Below are 23,909 nucleotides of genomic sequence, written 5' to 3' on the forward strand. Positions count from 1 at the left end.
CAACAATAGCTATCCAGTGTGAATGAATTCGAAATTATACCTATTTTTTGTCAGCTAGGCAAAAAATACAGTTTCAGGTGCGCCCCAGAATTGTAGCACTTAGTTTGTGTGCCATGAGATGGAAGGGGTTGGAAATCGCTGCTGTACGGAAGTGGTTCTGGAACTCTCCCGCAGGAAGTCCTCCCGGGGTCATTACCAGGCCACTCACCTGTGGCTGGTCAGGACATCACCCTTACGAGTGAGGTCTGCTGTGGACTCAGAAGAGGCAATTGGCCACATGTGTTTGACTGCATATTTACAACCTATAAGATTGAAAAAAGGGCCAAAGAAAAACTTGGGGAATGTAGAAAAGATAAGGAAACCCAACATGGTCGCATTACAGGAAGGAGACACTTAAGGAAGGAGCAGTGGAGGAGACAGGACATAAAACAGGTTTTAGAGAAGGTGACCAGATACGAGAAATGAGACGCTTTGGGCACGTTTAGAAGAATAGTCCTGTCCTGGGTGCTGAGGAATTTTCCGTGTGGTCAGGAAGTAGACCCACCAGTCGACGTGACTAGAGGTTCCCAGCAAAGGGAAGGGCAGAGTTGGGACAATCACTCGAAGGGGAGGTAGGGAAGACAGAGTTTGGTGCTAGAGTTTCAAATTTTGTGATTGAAGATTAACAGAAACACCTACAACAGGTGCACTTGAATTTATTGCCTATGTATTATTATAAACCTATAACATTATAGGTATACACCTAAGAACAGTTTTCCCAGGGAACCCTGTCAAAAGTTGAATTTGTATTCAACTGTATTTATACTATCCCCAGTATTGTGCTAGGTGCTGGGAGGGAATTGAGTAAACTAAGCCACAGTGTCAGTAAGGGAAAAAAAGAAAAGAAAAACTAAATGAGCTGTTACAGCTGAGAAGGATTCTGCGTGGGGCAGCGGGCGTTGATCAGCGATGTGTGGTACCGCATGCGCAGGCACAAGGGAGTGGGAAAGACGCGCCAGGTGAGCCGTGTGAGAGAAATCCCAAAGCGGGTATAAGTATGGCCGCTGTGGTTGAGCGACAGATCCGCGCCCTTGCTCCTCCAGGATGTTCGCATGTCGGGAAGGGCGGCGAGTCAGGTAGGGTAAGATCAGATGGCGGAGATGTCTGGAGTCCCGGCAGGGGGGCTGGGGATTGATAGACTTGAGGATAACTTAGGAAACTGCGGACAGAAGTGCTTAAGATCTGACCATTGGGATGTAGCTCATAACTAGAGAGAAAAAATTCAGAATGGAGCGCTTTAGTCTTATTGTAAGGGAGAAAGGACTGCATGACAAAAAAAGAACAAGCAAGGGAGGAAAGAGGCCTGCCTTTGTGCCCCCTGCCCCATTCCAAAAAGCACAGCAGAAGCTTTCTTAGCTAAACTACTGAGAACCAGCTGACGGTTGCTCAACGAAAATACCGGTGAAGGTGAGAAAATGGTATTACATAGAGGTGAAAACTTTTAAGAAAACCACAGTGCTTCTCTGTTTGCCACATTTGTTTGTTTGTTTGTTAATCCTCACCTAATATTTTTCCCATGGATTTTTAGAGAGGGTGGAAGGGAGAGGGAGAGACACATTGATTGGTTGCCTCCTGCACGTACCCTGACCAGAGTCAGGGAACCTGCAACCAGGGTATGTGCACTTGACCAGAATCGAACCTGGGACCCTTTAGTCCATGAGCTGATGCTATATCCACTGAGCAAACGGGCTAAGGCACCACATTTTTTTTTAATTCTTTATTATTTAAAGCAGTGGTTCTCAACCTTCCTAATGCTGCGACCCTTTAATACAGTTCCTCATGTTGTGGTGACCCCCAACCATAAAATTATTTTCGTTGCTACTTCATAAATGTAATTTTGTTACTGTTATGAATCGTAATGTAAATATCTGATATGCAGGATGTATTTTCAGGGATCGTGACCCATAGGTTGAGAACCGCTGATTTAAAGTATTACATGTGTCTCCTTCCTCCCTCCCCCCCCCCCCCCACATTGACCTCTCCCTGGCCGCTCCCACTCCCCTACTGTCTGTGTCCATTGGTTATGCTTATATGCATACATACAAGTCCTTTGGTTGATCTCTTACCGCCCCTCCCTCCCCTGCCTTCCCTCTGAGGTTGGATGGTCTGTTGGATGCTTCTATGTCTCTGGACCTATTTTTGTTCATCAGTTTATGTTGTTCATTTTATTCCACAAATGAGTGAGATCATGTGATATTTATCTTTCTCTGAATGGCTTATTTTGCTTAGCATAATGCTCTCCAGTTCCATCCATGCTGGTGCAAATGGTAGGAGTTCCTTCCTTTTTTACACCAGCATAGTATTCCATTGTGTAGATGTGCCACAGGTTTTTAATCCACTCATCTGTTGATGGGCACTTAGGCTGTTCCAAATCTTAGCTATTATAAATTGTGCTGATATGAACATAGGGGTGCATATATCCTTTTTGATTGATGTTTCTGTTTTCTTGGGATACAGTCCTAGAAGTGGGATTACTGGGTCAAATGGGAGTTCCATTTTTAATTTTTTGAGGAAACGCCATACTGTTCTCCACAGTGGCTGCAGCAGCCTGCATTCCCACCAGCAGTGCACGAGGGTTCCTTTTTCTCCACATCCTCGTAGGGCACCACATTCTTGACATAAGGCTGATGTTGCCTCTTGGAATATGCTGACTAGAATACTCTGGTCTTTCTTGTATAAGTGACACCATGATGTATCCTTTAGGATTTCTAGTTTTAGTGTTTTTTAAAGTGAAAATCTTTTTTTTTTTGGTCAACTTTATTGAGGTATCTATAAATATAAAAAGCAAACATGCAAATTGTCCCCGTGGGAGTTCTACCAGGAGACCAGGAGTTAGATCACTCACTATGATGTTCACTGATCACCAGGGGGCGGCGCAGAACGAAGGAAGGCCCCAATTGGCCCTGATCGCCGACCAGGCCTGGGGACCCTACCCATGCACAGATTTCGTGCACCTGGCCTCTAGGAAGTGATAAAATTGTAAGACACCTGAAGAGTACATTGTGGAGGTTGGATATTGGGTATACACTGTGAAAGGATTCCCCCCATCTAGTTAACACATCCATCGCCGAGTGAGAAAGAATCCTGATACTAACAAGCACACTGAGTGCAGGCTCTTCCCATATTATGAGAGATTATAACATTGCCTTTGGCAAATTGAGTGTTGTGTTTTTAAGCAGCTCACTTTTTATGGAGTCTTTCATCGTCCTTGCTGCTTGTAGAAGTAAGAACCCTATTTCTTTTCACAGTTGCGTTTCATCTGTGTAATACTTAATTGAACAATGTAGTTCCAATAACAAGTGTAACCAGCACTGAAACATTGGGGAACACAACTGACTGTTGGTATGTGAGTCATGCGGAGAGAGCAGAGGGTCCATGCTGTGGGCAGAGTCTTCCATGGGGGCCAATTGAAGGAGCCTTTGAACTTCTTCCTTCAGATTTAGTGACTGTCAGCTGTGCACCCTCAAAACTGCCCTCTACACAACCTGTTTCAGCTGAGAACGATTCTGAGGTGGGGGTGCATGTTAGGGGATGTTTCCTGTATAGAAAGACCACTGCCACTAAGAGCCAGCTCCTGTCTTTGTCTCTCCTGTGCAAATCGCTGGCTATGTTTCTGTTGACCCGCCTCCTGGCGTGCCCTCCTCTGCCACCCCGCTCTGCCCATGTTGATCTCAGCCAGGGATTCCCAGCAAAACTGCTAGTCCTGGCTTAGAATACAGAGAAGCTACGGGAGCCATGCAAAGCCAGTATAGTGCTAAGTGTGTTTCTTAGCAAAACCTGGTCATACCTGCCTCTGTTCTAGTTTCTTTGTGCTTTAAAATTAGAGCCTTCGATTTAAAGTTTATTGTGTAGCAGATTGTGTTTGCAATATATGCATCGCTCTTAGCTCACCAGGGCTCAAAGTTTTGTTTTGGATTTTCAGCTTTATTGGCTTGGTATTATTCACAGCAGGATAATCACACTAGACAAGGAGTTATATATACTTAGAAGCATCATACAGATATAAATTGAGCAAATCCAGATTGGAAGTTATTGTGCATTTCCGAGTTGGCTTCGCAACTTCACCTGGAGCCTGACACTCTCTACTGACCCTAATAATATATGTGTTTACCTGTATGTGTATGTGTGTGTGCATCTGCGTGTATTTCTGTATAGCTGAACCAAATACAGGTGTGTCTGTGTACGTGGAATGAAGCCCCCCCTCTTTCTCCTTCTCACAGGATACTCTGCATATTTCCAGTTGTCCTCTGTTTATTCCTGGTTTTTAGTCATAACATCTCTGGTCTAGGTGCTGCCTCATGACCTTCGTTCAGTTTCAACTCCCACACCCAATGGACTATTCTTTCACAATTCTTTCATATTCTTTTTGCAGTTCGGATTCCTAAGAGAAGTGAACTAACCCAGCCAGTCACGCTCACTTCTGTTTATGCAGAGACCCTCATGCCAGGGCCTGCACAAGCCTGGGGCTAGGCCATCCTGGGAACAGGGACCATTCCCAGTCCCGCCAGGTGTGCCCAGCAAGGGAGGAGTTGCCTGATAGAGAGACTTGGCTGCCCAGGCAGCAGGTACTGTGGGCAGGGCAGTGTCCCTTGAATTATAGGGTAGCGCGAAAGATAAGGGCTGCCATCACTTATGTATGTTTATATACATACAGGCAGGCCACCCTTTGCACCATTCCAATATGTGCAGGTTTCCATTACTGTGGTAACAGCTAAAACACATGAGTACCCCAATCACAAATTTCAGTGACGCTATGTATTAGTTTTCTAGGGCTGCCATAACAAAATACCACAGACTTGGGATTAAACATCACATCTGTTTTCTCATATTTCTGGGAGATGGAAGTCCGAGATGAAGGTGTGGGGTGGTTGACCTGAGGCCTCTCTCCTTGGCTTGTAGATGGCCGCTTTCTCCCTTCACTCTGCGTCTGTGTCCTCATCTCCCCTTCTAAGGACACCGGTCATCCTGGAGTAGGGCCTACCCTGATTTCCTCGTTTCAGCTTAATTCTGTCAAAGTCCTATCTCCAAATGGTCCTCTTCTAAGGTACTGGGGGTTAGAACCTCAACATAGGGGGAGACAGTTCAACCCTGACATCCTCACTGAGAGACCATTGCATAAGATAGAAACTTGGCTGCTGGCTCTTCAGTCCACAAATCACTGTGTCAGCCACAGACACACATGATGATCGGTGGTCAGTCACAGCACTCCTGTCAAAGTGTGTTGGTGGCTCGGTCCATACACAAACCATGAAGCATGTAGTGGTGACGTCCCCTTGTCTCCCAGTGATAAGCCCACAGCCTTCTACAGAACTAGGTGATCAAGAGAGGGAATGGTCACTAAAGGTGAAGGTGCATCGAAGAAACTGAGAGTAACAGCAAAGGAAGCAAAGTTGGATGTGATTAGAAAATTTGAAAAGGGCAACGTCAGAGTGAAAATAGGACAAGTCCTGCACTTAACATCAGTACAAACCATGTTTTAAAAGTCTGTTGAATGTAAGAAGCAAGATCAAGTCGCTTCCATGTTTTTTAGTTTAAATTGCACTAGAAACGTAAAGTCACTTTAGGTCGAATTGGAGCACTTACTTTGGATTGAAGACCATAATAAAAAAATAATAATAATCCCAATCAATTTGCCATTTAATGTTCAGGCCACAGCGCTCAGTTGCCACATTGAAAGACGCTGGTGATCACAAGGAACCTGGCCAAGAACCTTGGCTGCCGGTAAAGGCCGATTTCCTCAGCTCAGGAGTGGATGGGACTTGGTGCCTGGGGGGCAGGCTGGTGGTGCGCCCGGGCAGAGGCCGCTGCTGAGAAATGAGCGCCCCGGTGCCAAGGGTTAGTCAAGGCAGGTGGCCGTGATGACCATCGTGTTTACTGCTGAGACATCTAACAACGCTAGAAAGAGCTTAGTGAGGAAAGCTGTAGGATGGCAACGCCGCCACCAGGAGAGACGGCAGTAATGCGGCCAGAGGAACTCAGTGCGGGCAGACTTACTGACACAAATGGGAAATGGTTGTGAAGAAAACGAAGGTCATCCAGAGAAAGCGACACCAGCAAAAGAGCTTAAAATTAAAGGAACTCTGAGATATTTCACTGCATTGAAATGGCAAAGGATACAGTGTTGGAAGCTGGTGCCTGGCAATTTGTCAAGGCATAGAGACGATGTTCGCTACATATGACGTTATTTAGTAAGAAAAAGCCAAGTGCTTTCCAAACACTCTTGATAAGCTTTTACCAAAAAAAACACAAAAAACCAACAAAAAAAAACACACAAACCAAACATTTTAATGCTCAATGTTTCTGATGTTTTAAGATACTAAATAAATACTCATTTTACCATGTTTTTCATTTTCCTGTACACGTATAACAGTAAGAGTTTTTAATGTTTTGATATAAATTTGTAAAGGTCAGGAACAATCATAATGTTCCCCTGGATTATTAAAATGGCCCTGTATGGTTTCAATTTATAGGGTCATTTTTATGGTCCCATACGTCCATGCAAAGCAAAGACTTCACACGTGTGTGTCTCTTTGCTGGATTTCCTTCTGAGATGTACCATTTATCTTCCTACTTGCATTGTTCCCCTAACCCTGGCAGGCATAACTTAGCCTTTTCCTGATGGTTCAGTCGTCATATGTGCTTCAAAGTAGATTAACATACTTGTTCAGGGTATGGTTTACTCAGACAAACTTTTGGAGTTCAAACTCCAGCTGGCTTTGCAACTTACTTGTATGATTTGGGGTAAGCGGCTTGTCTCTCTGTGCCTCAGTGTTCATGTCTGTAAAGTGAGGAGAATAATAGTCCCTACCTCGTAGGATTGTTAGGGGTTTAAATGAGCAGATGTTTGGAAAGCACTGTGTGCCTGGGAACATAGTGAGTAACGTGGGTGAGTTGCCGCTGGTGGTGAGGGTGGGAGTGGTAAAAGTATTCACGATGTCCTGTATCTTAAGATTTATTGACATTGAGGCTTTTTCTTTCCTCGTTAGGTGGACTCAGACTTAGGATATTCTTTATTTCTGGGGTTGTTTGACTTATGTATTCTCCTCGTCATTTGGCTACTAATGGCCTGTTTTTCATCTGCCTCGGGCAGAACAATCGCCCTGCTCTCAACCACCCGCTCATTTAAATTTGATGCTTTCAACTACAGGGGGTATATAGATCAGGGAACTTGTCTAGTAGTGTGTCAGCCAGGACACGGGCCCAGTTCCTCATGGACGGCCTATCACAGGGAAGCTCAGAAGAGAACCACATTCCCCCCCCCCCCCCTCAGGGACCTCCAGTTCACCATTTGGTATTATCTACAAATGAGGTTATACTCATGGTCATTCTGTTGTCTATTTCGATAACATTAGATTATTCTTTGCAAGTATTGAGATTGCACCACAGTCTGTTCCCTTCTTTTGGCTTTGGTGTTTGTGTGTGTGTATACATATATATTATATGTTAAAAATATATTTTTATTGATTTCAGAGAGGGAGAGAAAGAGAAATGTCAATGTTGAGAGAGAATCATTAATTGGCTGCCTCCTACAAGCCCCACACTGGGGACCAAGCCTACAACCCCGGCATATGCCCTGACCGGGACTCGAACTGTGACCTCCTGGGTCATAGGTTAACCCTCAACCACTGAGCCATGCCATGTCTTCATGTCCTGAGAATCCTGAAGTCCCGAGGTGGCCCAGGCCTCTCTGAGACGCCCTGCTCAAGAAGCAAGCGGGTAGAGTTCTGTCTATGTTGAGTTGACAGGAGCTGGATAAATGGTCTCAGGATAGGAAGACGGGACTGTATTTCTTTGAAGTCCCCATTGTTTCCTAAGCCTCTTTGAGGCCTTCAGGTTCTTTAATAAGACCATCCAAGGGAGCAGGATAGTGGTGGCCCCATGTGAGAACAAAGGTGTCACTAGATTGTGATGTGACTGGGTCTGCAGGTCAGATGTTTGGGGCGGCCACTCTCTGCCAATCCGGAAGGCATTCTGAATACAGCAGTGGCTGAACGCTGCCCCAGAGATACCCTCAGGGTTCTTAGTGATCTTGTGGCCGAAATGATTTCTATCCTCCCTACGCCTTTTTCCTCCTCCCAGCCCGTCGGCTTTTACCTGGCATGTGCCGATTTGCCTCTTCTCATTTGGATGAGCCGTGGCCCCTTCCCCGTTTCCCCCTTGGGTGTCCATATGTAGCTTCCTTATGTCATCGGGGGAAGAGAGAGGCTTGGTCCGTTTTTGTGAAAGTTGAACAAGAAACTGAGAAGCTCACTGTACCCAGGCATCCTGTTAAACTGAGACTCCATCCGCTTCCCCTGCACGGCAGCATTGGACAGTTCAGTTCAGTCCCCACTCGGGGAGAGCTGGGAGTGCAGTTGGCATCTGAGTTGCCTGGCAAATGAGCGAGGGAATGAAAGTCTATTGAATTGAAATGTCATCAGTTTTAATTGTACTGCTGAGAAAAAGAAAAAAATAATAGACTAAAAAAATCTTTAGCCTTCAACTTGACTTGTCTCTTTTCTTAAATATTTTTTATTCACATTGTAAACAAAATTATAAAAATAAAGTTTATGAGCCCTGGCCGGTGTGGTTCAGTTGTTTGGAATGTTGTCCCATGCACCAAAAGGGGGCGGGTTCGACTTCCAGGTCAGGGAACATACTCAGGTTGCAGGTTTGATCCCTACCTAGTTGGGGCACACACAGGAGGCAACCTATTGATGTTTCTCTCACGTCGATGTGTGTCTCTCCCTTCCTGTCTCTAAGATCAGTTTAAAAAAATTTTAAAAGCATCAATTAAAAATGTTTATGGGTAGTTATGTTCTATATCCAAGTATTTTCTTACATTGTGGTTATCTCCTTATTAACATTTGAATGAATAGGGATTTTTTAAAAGGTTTCTAGTCATTGGCCAGGGCAAGAATGAACATGCTACCTGTTGAAATACTGTAAGGTTTGAATTTGGGAGGAAAGCTAGCAAACTGTCACTAGTATTGTGTGCCATGTGTCGAGGTGGTAGGAACAAGCATGAACCCGCAGTTGTTGGTTTTTTTCCCCCCTAATAATATTTAGAGAATTTGATTTCTTTCCAGGGACTTTTTTTTTATTGTTGTGGTAAAATGCACATAACATAAAACTTGTGTGTACATTTAAGCACATTGTTATACAAACATCACCACTGCCCACTCCAGAACTTTTTCATCATTCCAAACTGAAATTCTGTCCTCAATAATCAATAACTGCACCCTCCCCTCCATTTAACCCTTGGTAACCACTCTTCTCCTTTCTCATATAAGTGCAATCAGACATCATTTGCCTGTATGTGTCTGGTTTATTTCAACTTAGGGAATTTGATTTCATGCCTCCTTTTCAAATAGGTTGCTTTGGGGGATGGTAATAATAAAAACTTAATTGTCCAAAGCTGTGAGTTTGAAATTCTGTATCCGAAGGGCTGCAGTCTTTATGAAACCAAGTGCTGAAAATGATGCCATTTTGAGCAAGAATTCCATGTTCAATTTTTTTTGCCGTTTTTAAATATTCCTATTATAAGAAAGTTTCTCATACATGAAATGTTAAATTTTCTTTAAAATTCCACTTTGTTTTTGTTAATCCTCACCTGAGGATATTTTTTCCCATTGATTTTGTAGAGATGGAAGGGAGGGAAGGAGAGAGAGAAAGAGAAAGAAACATGGACGTGAGAGACATCAATTGGTTGCCTCCACACGCACTCCGAGCTGGCTGGGGGATAGAACCTGCAACCCAGGTATGTGCCCTTGACTGGAATCGAACCCGAGTCCGTTTGGTGTGTGGGCTGACGCTCTAACCACTGAGGGCACCGACCAGGGCAAAATCCCACTTTCTGTTGTTGTTGCTGCAGTTGTGGTGGTTTGGAGGCTCATTACCTGTACTTACTGGCATCTGGGGTCTCATGGGGGCTTGAGGGAAGTCTAAGCTCCCCAAATAATGGGATCAAGTTTAGTGACGTGTGTGTGGTCCCCAGGAAGTGCTGGTACTGACATGACCCAATTCTTTCATGCTTAGCCCTGCACGCTTAACCCCACCTCCACCCCCAGCAGCATCCAGCTCTTCTGGAATCCTAGAGTTTCTCAGTGGAGAGGACCCCCCCCCTCCCGCCCCATCCTCGTGGACAGAGAAAGAGAACGTGTCGGTGGGCAGAAACGTGATGTTCACCATCAGACTGAAGCATTACCACGCTCCCTTCCCCTTTTCCTAGCCGAGACATTTCCCAGGCAGGCATTGTCTAGCCGTCTGCCGAGTTGCCCCTTCCCGTTTTCCCCGAGATGGTCTGTTCCGCCGAGAGGGCCGTGCCACGCTGCGTGGGCTGGGGAGCCGCCGAGGGGGAAGGCAGCCGCGGGGAAACAATGCGCCGCGCCGGCTCCTGGCTTTTGTTTGCTCGTCCCCGGTACCTACTCGTGGTCCGGCATCGGGCTGCGGCGAAGTCGGGTGTCCTAGCGCCGCGGTACCCCGCGGGCCGAGAGGAGCGGGGATCATGCCGGCCCTCCGCACCGTCCGCCTCTCCCTGAAAGACGTGCTGTGTGTCCGGGGCCCGGCCCGGCCCGGCCCGGCCCGACCCACGTGCGGCCGCCCCGGCTCTGCCATGTGCTCTCGGGCTGCAGAGCGGCTCCTCCAGCGCAGCTGCTCCGGCACCGCCTCTCCTGCGTTGTATCAGCTGCACGCCGCTTCCTTACGAGCTAGCTGAAGAAGGAGCCCGTCCGCATCGTGTTCTTGCCCGGCCTGTGTCAGGAAAATGTATTCTTAAAAAAAAAATTATTTTTCTTAAAGAAAGAAAGAGAAAGAAGGGAGGGGGAAAAGGTTGCCATCCAGTGGAGGAAGGAGTCGTTCCCAGCTCCATTCAGGAAAAACGCAGGCCGAAATACGCTTCACTGTTTTAAGTTGGCTGGGCTTTTTTTTTTTTAATCACCAGAAGGGTTTTTTTAGTGACATCCGGAGCCAGGAGGGTGCAGTGCGCCTTTAAGGAAAGAAGCGCCTCACCAAACTTCGCTGTAGTTGTAGCTCGCCGTGTGCGGAGGGCAGGAAAGTGTTAATTTCTTATTTGTACACTTTTTTTCCCCCGACTTCCTTCCTATTCACTTCATTAAATCTAGAGGCAGTTCGGCATGGGAGCCGTCTGTATGTTGAATTAGGGCTCGCACTCTTGCGCAACACGTCACCAGTCGGAAACTGGGGGTTTGCTTCTGTGATTTATTTCATTATTGTGCTGGTAAAAGGTTTGGAAGGGAAATCTTTTGGGGGTAGTACTTTAGCATTGTGTAGCAAGTTTTCTTTTTGTGCCCCCCCTCCCCCCCTTAGCACTGAGTTGAGTCAGTGTAGCCAGTGGAATAAGTAATTTTTTAAAATTAAAGAGCAGTTTTAAATGTCCAAGGATAATTTTACTTACATGCAGGAGTAATCTTACTCCACTCCTTTAAGTGCTAAAAGCACCGGGAAATATTTAGAGAATTGATTTCCATTAGAGCAAGACCCTTGGAAATCCCTCTACAACAAGCACTGCATATGGATGTGTTTGGGGTCTTGGGGGAGGAGGGAAGGATGTTTGTAGCTGTCTGCATTCCTGCATAAAAGCCTTACTTTAAGGGGAATAATGGTCAGTACTTTGTGTGTTTCCATGTGATTCCAAAACCTAAATTTAATAAGAATCTGCATGTATTAGCAATTGTAATAAAAATTACTTTACTAGTTCTTTTTGTAGTTTAAATTGTTTTTGCTTTTTAGCTACTTAGATTTAGAGATTTAACAGTCCAACTATCACCAGCTTATGCTTTGTTCCCCCCCCGCTTTTTTTTTGCAAAGTTAAGGGGGGGGTGAGAGTAGAAATACTCTTTCACAACTTCCCCCTCTTCATTTATCCCACTGAAAAGAAAAACAATGAAAAATTTTACAGCATGAAACTGAAAGTGAAGTGTCACAGTTGTTCAGGGTTTTCTTTAAAGAACAGAATAACATTTTATTAAAATATTTATACTTGAGAACATGTACATTGCTTTTACTGACATGCATTTAATGAAAAAGAAATTCCTTTATTTAAAAAAATCATCTTAGACTGCTCCAAAACCATGCAGCTTGTTTTATGAAAAACACTAAAATGAGGTTTCAAATACCAAAAAGAAGCATACCTTGTTTTAATTTTTGAAAGTAGATTTGAATATTAATTTGTTTCCTTATCAGCTTAATTGTTAAAATGCAAGTAAGAATCAGAAACCGCCCGAGCTAAAAAATCTTTAATTCTGCTGCCTGAAATAATAAGAGGAGAAAAAAATATGATAAGTAGTTGTCAATATTAAAACAGGCTGAAGGAGGAAGGCTTCGGGCCTTGTAGTAGGGAGAATGAAACAGCAGATTTGAGTATCCACAATCCTTTCAGTATTAAATTTTCAGTAAAATAAAATTACTTGTATATGAAAACATAGCCTTTCCCAGCTCTCTTTTTTTTCCTGATCAGCTGATGAAGAGACTAGCAGCTCGCTGCTTTGCTGGCTTGTTAATTTTATCCCCACTAACTGTGATTTCCGATAGCCGGCCTGCTGATAGTGGTAAGGTAAATATCCTTTTTCGTTGCCGTCTTGAAGATTCAGTAGAACTACATCCCAGGCATGTGTAGGTGTGTAACACATCAAAAGCCAGTGTTCTCTGTATTTCTGTGTGCAACTGGGTGCTTGAGAGCAATACCATTAACTGTTGACAGCCTTGCATGCTGTATTTATTATTAGCATGTTCAGCCACCAAGATTTGCGGGACAATTTCCTTTTCTTAATCTTTGCTTAGCTGCAGTGTGTTTAGCTGTATAGTGGGTGTCCTGCTTTTAGGCAAATGAATATTAATGAAATGATGTGGAGCTTTTTTTCTTTTTCCTCATAATTCATCAGATCTCGCCTTCTTCATCGTGGTTATCTGAACATTATAGGATCGTGATAGAAATTGTCTTTTGATTATTAAGGCCTAGGCTCAGACTGTCTGTGTGCATGTTGCTTCTATGGGTTTGCACATTGGGAGATGCATAGAAAACATATTGTAAATGCCACAGGCATTTTTTAACATGCCAGGTTGCTGTGTGTTCTGCACCAGGTTTTCTTCACAAAAACCTTTCTTCTTCAGGAGGCATTGTACACAAGTGAAAGAAATTATGTCTGAGCTGTAATCACTCTTTATATTGATTGTTATACTCACATGATCATAAATATTAGCCATGTTTGGTGCTGTGGAGAAATGAAGGTAATTGCCTTATGATTAGAGCTCGTTCAGCTTCTCGAAAGGATTGATTAGCATTTGCATACTGGAGGCAATATTGAGAGGCAGGAGGAACAAATAACAACATCAGTTATTTTGTGTGAGAAGGCCATCTTAAAATATAATTTAAAGGTTTTAAAAAATATTTTTCTTTCTGTGGTTAAATACTCTTTTATCTGTTGTGGTTTGGGCTTTTGTTTTTTCTTTTGCATCTCCCCTTCTCTCCCCCGCCCCCCCCCCTCTGTTTTTCTTAAGTTTTGAGATTTACCAGGGGAAAAAAAGTTTAAACTTCTGGGTCTGTCACATGGATCTTTTAGCCATTTATGAACAGGTTTCTTTTATGCCTGGTTGTTTTTATAGCTATTTTATTATCTCTCTGCATTAGTGCTGCTGGCTCTGGTTTAAAGCAAGCGTTGGCAGGTAATTGGAAAAAAAGTGTTTGTTGTTTGTGAGTGTGTGTGTTCTTCATCGGATGATTTAAGTGCCTTTACAAAGGAATGTGGCTTTGTACTTCTCCGTTTCCTTGTTCACGAATGGCTACGTGAGAACAAAAATCTGGATGCAATTTTGATTTATGTTGTGAATCATGCATACATTGATGTAAAAATCTTAAAAAAGAAATGGTCAATGCTTATATGATTGTAAGGATGTATTCTTAAGGAATATTTTTTTCTTCACTCATCCCCATTTTTTTTTTTAATTATATCTTTTCCTCCCTTACAGTAATGAGACAGTTAAGGTCTTTTTCTTCTATTGAGACACAATTTCAATTGGATTCAGTTATCGTAAACACCTAAATGTACAGATCTTCTCGTATTTGTCATAGTCTTCTTTACTATTAGTGTTTCAGGCCTTCAACATATTTTGCTCATGAAACAGACTTGGGTTAAAGATGCATTTTATTCGATATGGTGGTCTTCCCTTTTTCTTCCTACTCCACTGATTGCTGTTAACTTTTATTTTTTGGTTAGTTTGTTTCATTTTATTCTAATTCAAATTCTGTGTATGTGTGTATATATATATATATATATATTGGTTATCCTCTTGTCTTGAATTTTTCTCCTTCGTTCCCTTGTAACAGGCCATTGAAGACGGCAATTTGGAAGAAATGGAAGAGGAAGTACGGCTTAAGAAACGAAAAAGACGAAGAAATGTGGATAAAGATCCCGCAAAAGAAGATGTGGAAAAAGCTAAGAAGAGACGAGGTCGCCCTCCCGCAGAGAAATTGTCACCAAACCCCCCCAAACTGACAAAGCAGATGAATGCCATCATCGATACTGTGATCAACTACAAAGACAGGTGAGTGCCTCTCCCCTTCCCCTTGGTCATCTCCACCGAGACCCCACCCCCGCGAGGCCACGGCCACGTCAGAGCAGGCATTACCGAGGTGTGCACTGGGGCTGGCGCGTGCTTTCTACTTAGTGTTTTGTGGCTTTCACTCAAAGGTGTGTTCAAAATGGCCGCTACTGCTGTCTCGTATGATGTTGGATGGCTGTTTGGAAGCAGGAGTTTAGATTATAAAACTAAGGAAATCTGAACCGGGGAAGGATTCTTAGGGCTCTCTGAAATACCATCAGGGATGTGGAAGGATTGAAACAATAGAGTGAAATTATACTTCTGGTTTGACTTGTTAGAGAAAGAACAGTCCTAGCATATTTAAGGTAAATATTTCATGTTAAGACTCTGTTTACAACCAAACAGGTGCGTCATCGAAGTTACCGGTCCTTCTTTCCTCCCAACACCCTTGACTGTCTTGTCCAAGCACTTGCTTGAGCCATCTTCCCCCCCCCCCCCCCATACTATATAGACAGCGTGGAAAAAACTCTGCCTCTTTTGCATGGAACTTTTGAATGTGAATTTTGAGAAATATGTCCTGGACACTAGCCCCAGACCATTTTAAACAATGAACAATTATTTGAAAACCAAAGCAAAGGTGTTTTAGGGTGTCAGCCCGCTACAGTAGATAATCTAGTTAGACTACATTCTGGTTAGTTGATTTGGTTTCCACTTGCTAAGCATGTGAATGGGACAATTACATGTCATTTTGATGGAAAAAATTGATAGGAAACAAAACAAACATTTCTCTAAATTGCATATGGAATTAATGCTCTGTATTCCTGAAAGTTTTAAAACAAATAACTAAGTTGTAATTTTAGTTTTTCATTGTGATTTTAGTGAATGTGTTATACTAGGGAGAGAATGTCATTATAAAGATTAAATAGTCACAAAAGCAAGAAACTTTCAACCATGGGGTTTTATTGTTAAGTTTTTATTATATGATTTATTAGGAGTTTTCAGAAATGGTGACGAGTGAGTGAGTGGGAGTGGGGGTGTGTGAAGGGTGAGAATAACTCGCCCCTCTTTACCGACCAGGTCTTGTTGGTCCCCCGCTTCTGATTTTTACTACCCTCCCCCTTTTTTCACAGAATTCTGAGGTGGCCTCAAGGGAGACAGCCCCATTATATTGGGTCTGGGTGAGCTACTACTTGACACAGGGGGATGGCAGCAATTCAGGGAGGAAAATTTGGCCAGAAGTCCATTCTTTTACTGCAGTGAACAGCAAACTTCCTTGTAAACCAAGAGTCAGTAACTCTGTCAAGTTTCTATTTACCCCCAAACCCGATGGGTAGGTTTGCCGGAGGCAGGGACAGTTTCCATCCAGGAGGCCAGCTTGGACTATGGCATCTCATTTTATCAGCCCCTGGCTTAAAGAAAGAAAAAAAAAAATAGGGAGTGTCTCTTTGCATATTCTTCTAACTCTTCTTGCCCTTTGTCTCAGGAGAGCAAAATGCCTGTGTCTCTGACGAGGTGCTCCTGGGTCTCTGACAGGCATCTGGGTCATTACCTGCTGTGCGTGAGGTTAGGGCTGCTGTAGCGCTGAGAACAGCCAAGAAAGTCCTGAGAGGCTCGGTGCCAGGCCTGGTATTCCAGGGATGGCTGTCTCCTGCTTCATGGCAGGAAAGAGGTCACCAGCCAGTGGACCACAGATGGTTTTCTTTCATATTTCACATAGTTCTTAAAAAAATTAAAAAGCAAACATTAAATTAGCGAGCTTTTTAAAAATAAAACTTGAGAGGTGGTGGTTGTTGTTTCACCCCCCCCCCCCCTTTTTGAAAAACCTAAATATCCAGCAGCAGTCTACCCAACGTTCCGTCGGCGGCAGCTGCTCAGGGTGAAGAAGCGGCTGCCGCCTCTGCGGGCGGTCGTGCTCTGGTTGTCACAGCCCCATCGCATCACACACTTTCACTCCTCCAGTAGGAGTGTCCCTTACCATTTAGCATCGTGCTTTTCACACCTGGCCCCTCCACTCCTTTATATCACCTGCTGGCTCCACAGCCTTTGGAGTTTGTGACTTAAGGATGTCCATGGCCGTGGGCTGACCACTTTCCTCGAAACTGCCCAGAACACAGAGAGGTATAAGGTTAGGCCACCTAAAAGTCAGCGAGGCATAGTGCAGTAGTTAGACCACAGGCTCCTGTCTTGTTTCATATCTAAACAGATGAAGTGAGGGCCAGTTGGATTTAAAACCTAAATGTAAAAGGTAAAGCCGAAACCGGTTTGGCTCAGTGGATAGAGCATCGGCCTGGGGACTGAAAGGTCCCAGGTTCGATTCCGGTCAAGGGCATGTACCGGAGTTGCGGGCATATCCCCAGTAGGAGATGTGTAGGAGGCAGCTGATCGATGTTTCTCTCTCATCGATGTTTCTAACTCTCTATCTCTCTCCCTTCCTCTCTGTAAAAAATCAATAAAATATATTTTTTAAAAAAATGTAAAAGGTAAAAAAGATAAATTAAGAAAACGGTTTGCAAATCTGACTACATCAAAATTTAGAACTTCTAGAGATTTTTAATAAACAGTCTACAAGATATGTTATATGATATTTTCACCATATACAAAAGGATAACATTTACAACAAATTAAGAACACTTTGTGGCTCAGTAAGAAAGATAAAAACATTCTGATTTAACTGCCTGTGTTTGAATTCTAACTCTAGCATTTCGCGAGGGGGGGGGGGGGTGATCAATTAACCTCCCTGAGCCTCACTTTTCTTATCCACAAAATGGAATAATTACTCACCTGCCTCTCGAGGCGTTACGAGGATTTGATGAGTGAATACAACCCAAGGTTTTTGGACAGTTTAATAAGTAATAATTAGCCTTTCAGACTATGTATAAGGAATCACAGGGGCGGGTGAATGGGGCTCGGCGCACGATAAAGTCAGTGTCCTTGCTGACAGGCTTCCCATCTTTTTATTTCCCAAAAACACACTTTCTGCGGGACTGGTTATTGAGCAAGTCTTTAGTTGTATGGTAGTGGAAGGAAGGATATTTAAATCTTCAGCATGCAGGCATTGAGTACTTTTCCCCACACACACATCCTCTGATTTTATTTATTTTACCTTCCCTTTAAAAAGGAACCCCTCTAAGATCCATTCTGTTAGCTCCCACATTTTAGGTACATTCTGGTGAATATGCACGAAATTTCCCACCACTGCATGTCTCATGTACATTTCATGTTAGTAACCCTCTAGAAAAAGCGCTTAGTCTATTTATATTTTTTTATTTCTCTTACCAAACTTGGTGCTCAAGTAGGAGGCACTCAAATTAGGAGGGCTGTAATTAGATATGTTGTCATATTTTTGGTTGGATTTAGAAAACGCTGCTGGGAAACGTACCTCTCCATGTGCTCAGATTTTTGCACCCTTAAAGTCAGCTACTAATATAGTAACTGAACCTGCCTGGGAAGGAAATGCCACCTGTGCTAACCTGCCTCCCGTCACCCCAGTCCACGTTAGAGCTCTATCAGGTGCAGAATAGCAGGGTAGTAAGTCAGACCTGCCATCTATATGTAATTGATATATAAGAACTAATTCTCTCTCTCGTGAGACAGTCCCCCCCACCCCACCCCCAACCTTCTTCCATGATTCTGGGGCAGATGTGTACATCATCCTAGTCCTTTATTTAAAAGAAGATACATCTATTGATTGCCTTTGTTTTGAGCGCCAGGTCTCATTTTAAAATGTCACCCCAAAGAGCCAATGTTGTGTGGTTCGTCTTTGTAAAGGCTTCCTACAGTTATTGCTGTCAGAGGCAGCTCTGGCCTGCTGCTCCCCGTTCCCATTCTATTTCCCCAAACAGAAAACTCTCTGTGAGTAGTATCAGAAGGCTTTGCTCTGACTTGTTAAGCGTGCTTTGTTTTCTGTTTATGTAGGAGACTTCTGAAACCATATTCTCAGTTTATGTGATATTTATCCTAAGACTATTTCTTTGAAAATGAATTCAACCTGATTTGCATCTGTACCCTATAAACATTGTCCCCGGGATGAGATGTCGAATACGATGCTGAAGAGTAGGGGCGGGTAGAGCTATTCCAAGTCTAGAGATGTGGCTTATGGTGTTAACCTGAATAAAGAGAGATTCCTAAAGCGATTCTTAATGTTGGGAGGGGTTTTATCTCTACCTGGTCCAACTTCCCACAACCCATCTGTGTCCCTGAACCTCTGGCTGACTGTCGTCCAGCCTCAGCGTGGACATGCCCAGCGTTAGCTCCAGTGTTAGGAGACAGGCCACCTCTGAACACAACAGCCATTTCCTTCAGTAAGATGGATTCAGTCCCCTGACTTCCAGCTGTTTGTTCTACTTAGGCCTTCAGAGAGTCTTAAGAAATGTCCTTTAAAACATCTGTAAACACATTCACCCCAGGACATCCTTCTTCAGGCTGACACACCTCACCCTACTATCCGGGGGTACCCTAGACTTGCACCACCCTGGTCCCCGCCTTCGGCACATTCCGCTTTCTTGGTGTCGCATTTGAAACGCGGCACCCGGAACTTCACATGTATTCTGCGGGCTCATTGCAGGCTGGTTAGTTTTCTTATTCTGAACACCAGGATTCTGTTAACATAACTCAAGAGTGTGTTAAGTTCTTCCAGCAACTTTGACACAGAGTTAACTCACGGTGAACATGTGACTTGTTGGAAAAACTCCTCCTCCCCCAAACATCCAGACAGCTCTTTTCTCACTGGAATGCTGTATTTCTTTTTTCTTTTCTTTTTCTTTCTTTCTTTCTTTTTTTTTTTGAACCTACATCTCCTGATACTATTCTTATCCCCGTGCAGTTCCAATTAATTGATTTTTTTGTTTACTCATTCTAGTCTACTGATAGAACTCTGAATTTTTGTGCCTTTAAAAAAAAATCAAGTTTACTTCCTTGTCTTCCTAAGTTTTATTGGTCATCTGAAGATTTGCTAGGGCAGTGATTGGCAACCTGCGGCCCCTTGAGTGTGGCTCTTCCACAAAATACCACGTGCGGGAGCGCACTTACAGTGTGATTGAAACTTCGCGGCCACACTCAAGGGGCCAAAGAGCCGCATGTGGCTCACGAGCCGCAGTTTGCTGACCATTGCTTTAGACTATTGCTGAAAAATTGCTAACAGGCAAAGGACAGGTCTCTATATCATGCCCCTGAAAATCACTGCAGGTTGACACGAATTTATTAACCAGCAATCCTTAGAGTTGATCAGCCACCTGAGAACTCACATGACCATGCTATCATGTCACCCACACTTATCTCTCCTTTCTCAAGGTTATCTAGAAGGGCTAAAACCAAGACATACACATGTATGGCCTCTCCAATCTATCCACTAAGAATCCCCGCTGAAAGAAGGAAATGAGGTTAGCTTGCCATGGCTTTTTCTAAGAGACCCCCTACTGCTCCTTAATGGTATTATTTATCTTCTCTAAATAGCCCGGTGGCATCTGAATAATTTCTCCTAAGTTTTTAGCAAGGGTACACTTCAAGCAGAGCAGTCTCCAGTTCCTTTTCTCCTTTTGAAATGGGGACATTTGCTTATCTCGATTCTTCTGATTCCATTTCTGTTTTCTGGTCTCTTAACCATTATTAGCAGGAGAAACCTACACACACTGTCTCAGGATGTAATTAGTTTGCAACTGGACACTTGAACACATCTGAAGCGTCTTGATATGCTTTCTATCCACTTTCCCTATCAGTAGCTTTTGTTCAGCCTTTATTATGCCTTGCTTTCAAATCCGAGCATTGTTCTCCTTCTCAAAGAACCTGGAATCAATCGGCAGATGAGGTCATTGTCACCTCCTCCCTCCATCAATTGTTTGAAGACTTGTAGCAGGAGTATTTGGTGAGGCCTGGGCCTGTGGTTACGAAGGGTTTGGACTTGAGGTCCACCAGCTCTGAGAAAGCGCACAGGGAAGCAGTGGGAGAGGCGGGCACTATCTGCCCGGCCTGTCTGATTGGACACAGCCCTGGTACATGGTAGAGTGGCAGGGGTGACAACCACAGGGCTTCTCTCTCCCTAGGGCTCCTCAGGCTCTGCTCTCTTTCCTGAACATGGACTGTCTTCTTGGCCCTCATTTTAGTAAGCCCTGATTCGATCTAAGAAGGTGGCAAGCCTTAGCTTGTTGTGAGTCCTGCCTGGCTCTTTTCACGTTGTAGAAAATCATCCATTCATTTATTGCATTCCCCACCTCATTTCCAGCCCTGCCCTGCTCAACAGGGCCAGAGGTGCTTGCTGGTCTCCATGGCTCACCATGTGCTGGGATGGCCCTCCCAGCCCATGTTACTGACCAGGCAGTGGACCGGGGAATTCAGGGAAAGGGGGGGTGGTCATGTGAGTCCATTATTGAGGCTACAATGATATCTCATGTTTATGGTCACTTTTAGGGGGAAAGTGATACAAATGTACTCACTTAATTCCTATATATGCTGATAAGGCATTGGTTAGCATCTCTCTCATTTTGAGTAAAGCTGACTGCTATTTTGAAGGCTCACAGGTAGTCCACTCATTCTCCAGAAGGGATGGACTCTTATTAAAAAGCATTGCATTGTTCCAAGATTTCTCTCCAAAGTGCTTTACCTGGAGTGCGTTTAGGTGCTTGCTGTGTGAAAGGCTTTCCCGCGTTGACCTTCATCCCGAGGCTTCATAAGATAGACTGTTCGTACCAGTTCATGTTGTCTTTTTAAAATACACTTGAAGAAAATACATTCTTAAAGCCAAATCCATACCATTAGGTAATATTCTTTTTTGTCACTTTGGGGTTTTTGTTTGTACTTTTTTTGCCCCAAGCCAGTCAGACTGCTGACCTGCTGGGTAGGTCTGTCCCCAGGTGCTCCTTACCAGCCCCATGTAAAATTACTCTGCCGGATTTCCTTTGTTCAGAGCCTCACATACCCAGTGAGCTGTCATTTCTGATACTCTCAAACCACAGAACCATGCCCATCTCTCCTCAAACGATCTGCATTGCGGTCTGTAGAATGTCTCAGACAGTATTTGTCATTTGCAGGTTTCTCTGCCTTCACCGTTACACTTTCGGAGGCGGCACAGTCTATTATGGCTTCTGTATCCCCTTGGTTAACACTGTCATCAATTCAATATCCCCAGAGTGCAATGATGAAAGCATTTCCCATCCCGTAACTTACTCCTAACATGCATCAGATACCAAGTTTCCTACACACACACACGCATCTCCCCAGAACACCCCTCCTCTGCCTCCTGGGACACTGTCTTCCTCAGACCCCTCCCATCACTGGCCTGGCCTGGTCTGGTCTGGGACAGCATGTCCTGCCTGTGTTCCCCGTCTCCATTCTGCCTTCCTCCTGGATACTTATCTGAGCACATCACACTGTCACTTAAGAACTTTCAACAGCTTCCCATTGAACATTTCAGTAGCCTGCCTGATGGTCAAACCTCTACCCTGGGAAAGACGGTCTGCCACCCCTTCTATTTCAGACATTCCAGCTACTTCTCCGTAGTCTGCACTGCCCCTGCGTTTCTCTGTCTGGGCTTTGCCAGCTCGGCAAGGCCTCCGCTCCCCTAGGGCCGTGCTGGCAGCGGCTCTAAGGAGGGATCTCTAAGTGGCCATGCGTGGCCAAAGGGCGCCCAGGGTAAGATCTTGCTGGGGCGGGGGTTTTCTCAAGACTTGTCACACCTGTCAGCCACTTCTCTGCCCCCACACAAAGGGATACCAGCACAGCAGTTTCCAAATCCTCAACAGAAGAGGCTCCCTGGAAGCCCCAGAAAGGACTAAAGACCCCAGGTGCTGCTTTCTGGTCCTTCCCAGTTGAGGGTCATTGGCTCCGTGAGCTGTTGGAATGGAATGGAGCTCTGGGAAGTAGAACCCACTCCCTAGATGAGGTTCAGAATCCGGGGTTGGCAGTTGTTTGGGGCTCCCTCTCTGTGCTGGTGCCGTAACCAACTGCGGCCTCTGTTCAGTGATTGGGAGAGCTTTCCGAGGTAAGTATTGTCCCTGTTTTGTCAATGAGGAGCTAGACTGGGCTAAGCTAAAGCTGCTTTCCTCAGGTCTCCCTCCGCTTCCGGAACAGTGGATGGAGTGTGCGTCCTAAAGGCCACACAGAACATGTGTGGAGGGAAATGGGACCAGAGTAGTAAGCGTTTCCGTGTTTGAGAGAAGCTGGGAAAGTCCCAAGGAAGTTAGAAAATCCTCTTTCCCCCCATTTCTGGAGAAGTATATATTTTTTCAGAATGATGTTCCATATATAACCCCGTGTGGTCTTCCCGACCCTCCCGTGAGGTGGGCAAGGCAGGTAGGTGAGGCGACTGAGCCATGGAGAGCGAAATGAATGACCCAACCTAGGAGGCAGGAGCCAGGCCGGACGGGGACCCAGGTCTTCTGACGCTAGTGTTCTTTCTACTCTACCGCAGGTGTAACGTGGAGAAGGTGCCCAGTAATTCTCAGTTGGAAATAGAAGGAAACAGGTCAGGATCTGTCTTGTATTCCCGTGTCTCTAAATACAGGTATCCCTTGCTACGCCAAACCCACCGATTCCTAAGGAGTCGGAAACGAGCCTCTCCAGCGCCTCCCCATGGCCCCTCCTCGGAGTGCGGGGTGGCGGCGGCAGATACCCCGGAACCCCCGCTGTGGCTTCTGGGGCTGTGTGCAGTGTTTCCATTTGGGGTGTCCATTCTCTGAATGCACTTCTTACCAAGGCGCCCCCAGCACCTCAGCCATGGTTTCTGTTGCTTCCCCCTCCCTCTGCGCGCAGCTTCTGTCTCACCCTGCGGGCCTCTGCGCTCTGTGCTGTGCTGCTTCAGAAGCTCGGTGGAGAGCAGCGTGGCGTGGCGCTTGGATCTCCTGTGGTGGGTGCGCTGTGTCTGGCATTCGGGAGTGAAATCCTGCTGGGTCGGGTTCAGGGTGTGACTTCTGACTTACCTGTGGTCCTGAGCGTCCTGAGCTAGCCTGTAACCTGTGTGTGCCTTTGCTTCTGTCGGATGGAAAGCAGAAATGCTTTTCTCCTAGAGATCTTGTGAGAACGTCGTGATGCCAGCTGAGAGGGAGAGAGGGGTTTGCTTGATTTACCAGGGTTGGGAGTTGTTACGAAGATATTGAAAGTAACATTTCTTTTCCCTTTGCAGTCAGCCTGTACCTTTAAAAAAATATCAATATGATACTTAACCTCTCTATTCCACATTTGTCTAATAATGTCCTTTATGGCATCACCCTCTCCCACTAGGTTAGGATCCCATTTAGGGCAAGGAGGAAAAAGAACGGAAACATCTGTGTTTCAGGATGAATACCGATCACCAGCTATGGCTTTGTCCTGTACAGAAGGTGGTTAAACATGGGGGTGACTTG

At 44.8% G+C, this 23,909-nt stretch overlaps 1 protein-coding gene across 18 annotated transcripts in view; it reads left to right on the plus strand.

The window, feature by feature from the left end:
• SMARCA2 (SWI/SNF related, matrix associated, actin dependent regulator of chromatin, subfamily a, member 2) overlaps positions 1–23,909 on the plus strand; it is a 181,735-nt gene that overhangs the window by 124,623 nt on the left and 33,203 nt on the right. For 15 of the 18 annotated variants that reach the window (XR_004971289.1, XR_004971288.1, XR_004971287.1 and 12 more), the window contains 2 exons: positions 14,363–14,580; positions 22,979–23,032. Coding sequence is in view for 13 of the 18 variants with exons in the window: in XM_036330951.1 (XP_036186844.1) it covers positions 14,363–14,580; positions 22,979–23,032 (272 nt within the window). In the remaining 5 variants the exon portion in view is untranslated. Of the gene's footprint in view, positions 1–12,484; positions 12,593–14,362; positions 14,581–22,978; positions 23,033–23,909 lie in introns of those variants that run through there. The other 3 variants (XR_004971291.1, XM_036330957.1, XM_036330963.1) reach the window with 2 other exon arrangements.

The sequence above is a fragment of the Myotis myotis genome, unplaced genomic scaffold (genome assembly GCF_014108235.1).
Source record: "Myotis myotis isolate mMyoMyo1 unplaced genomic scaffold, mMyoMyo1.p scaffold_m19_p_12, whole genome shotgun sequence".
NCBI lineage: Eukaryota > Metazoa > Chordata > Mammalia > Chiroptera > Vespertilionidae > Myotis > Myotis myotis.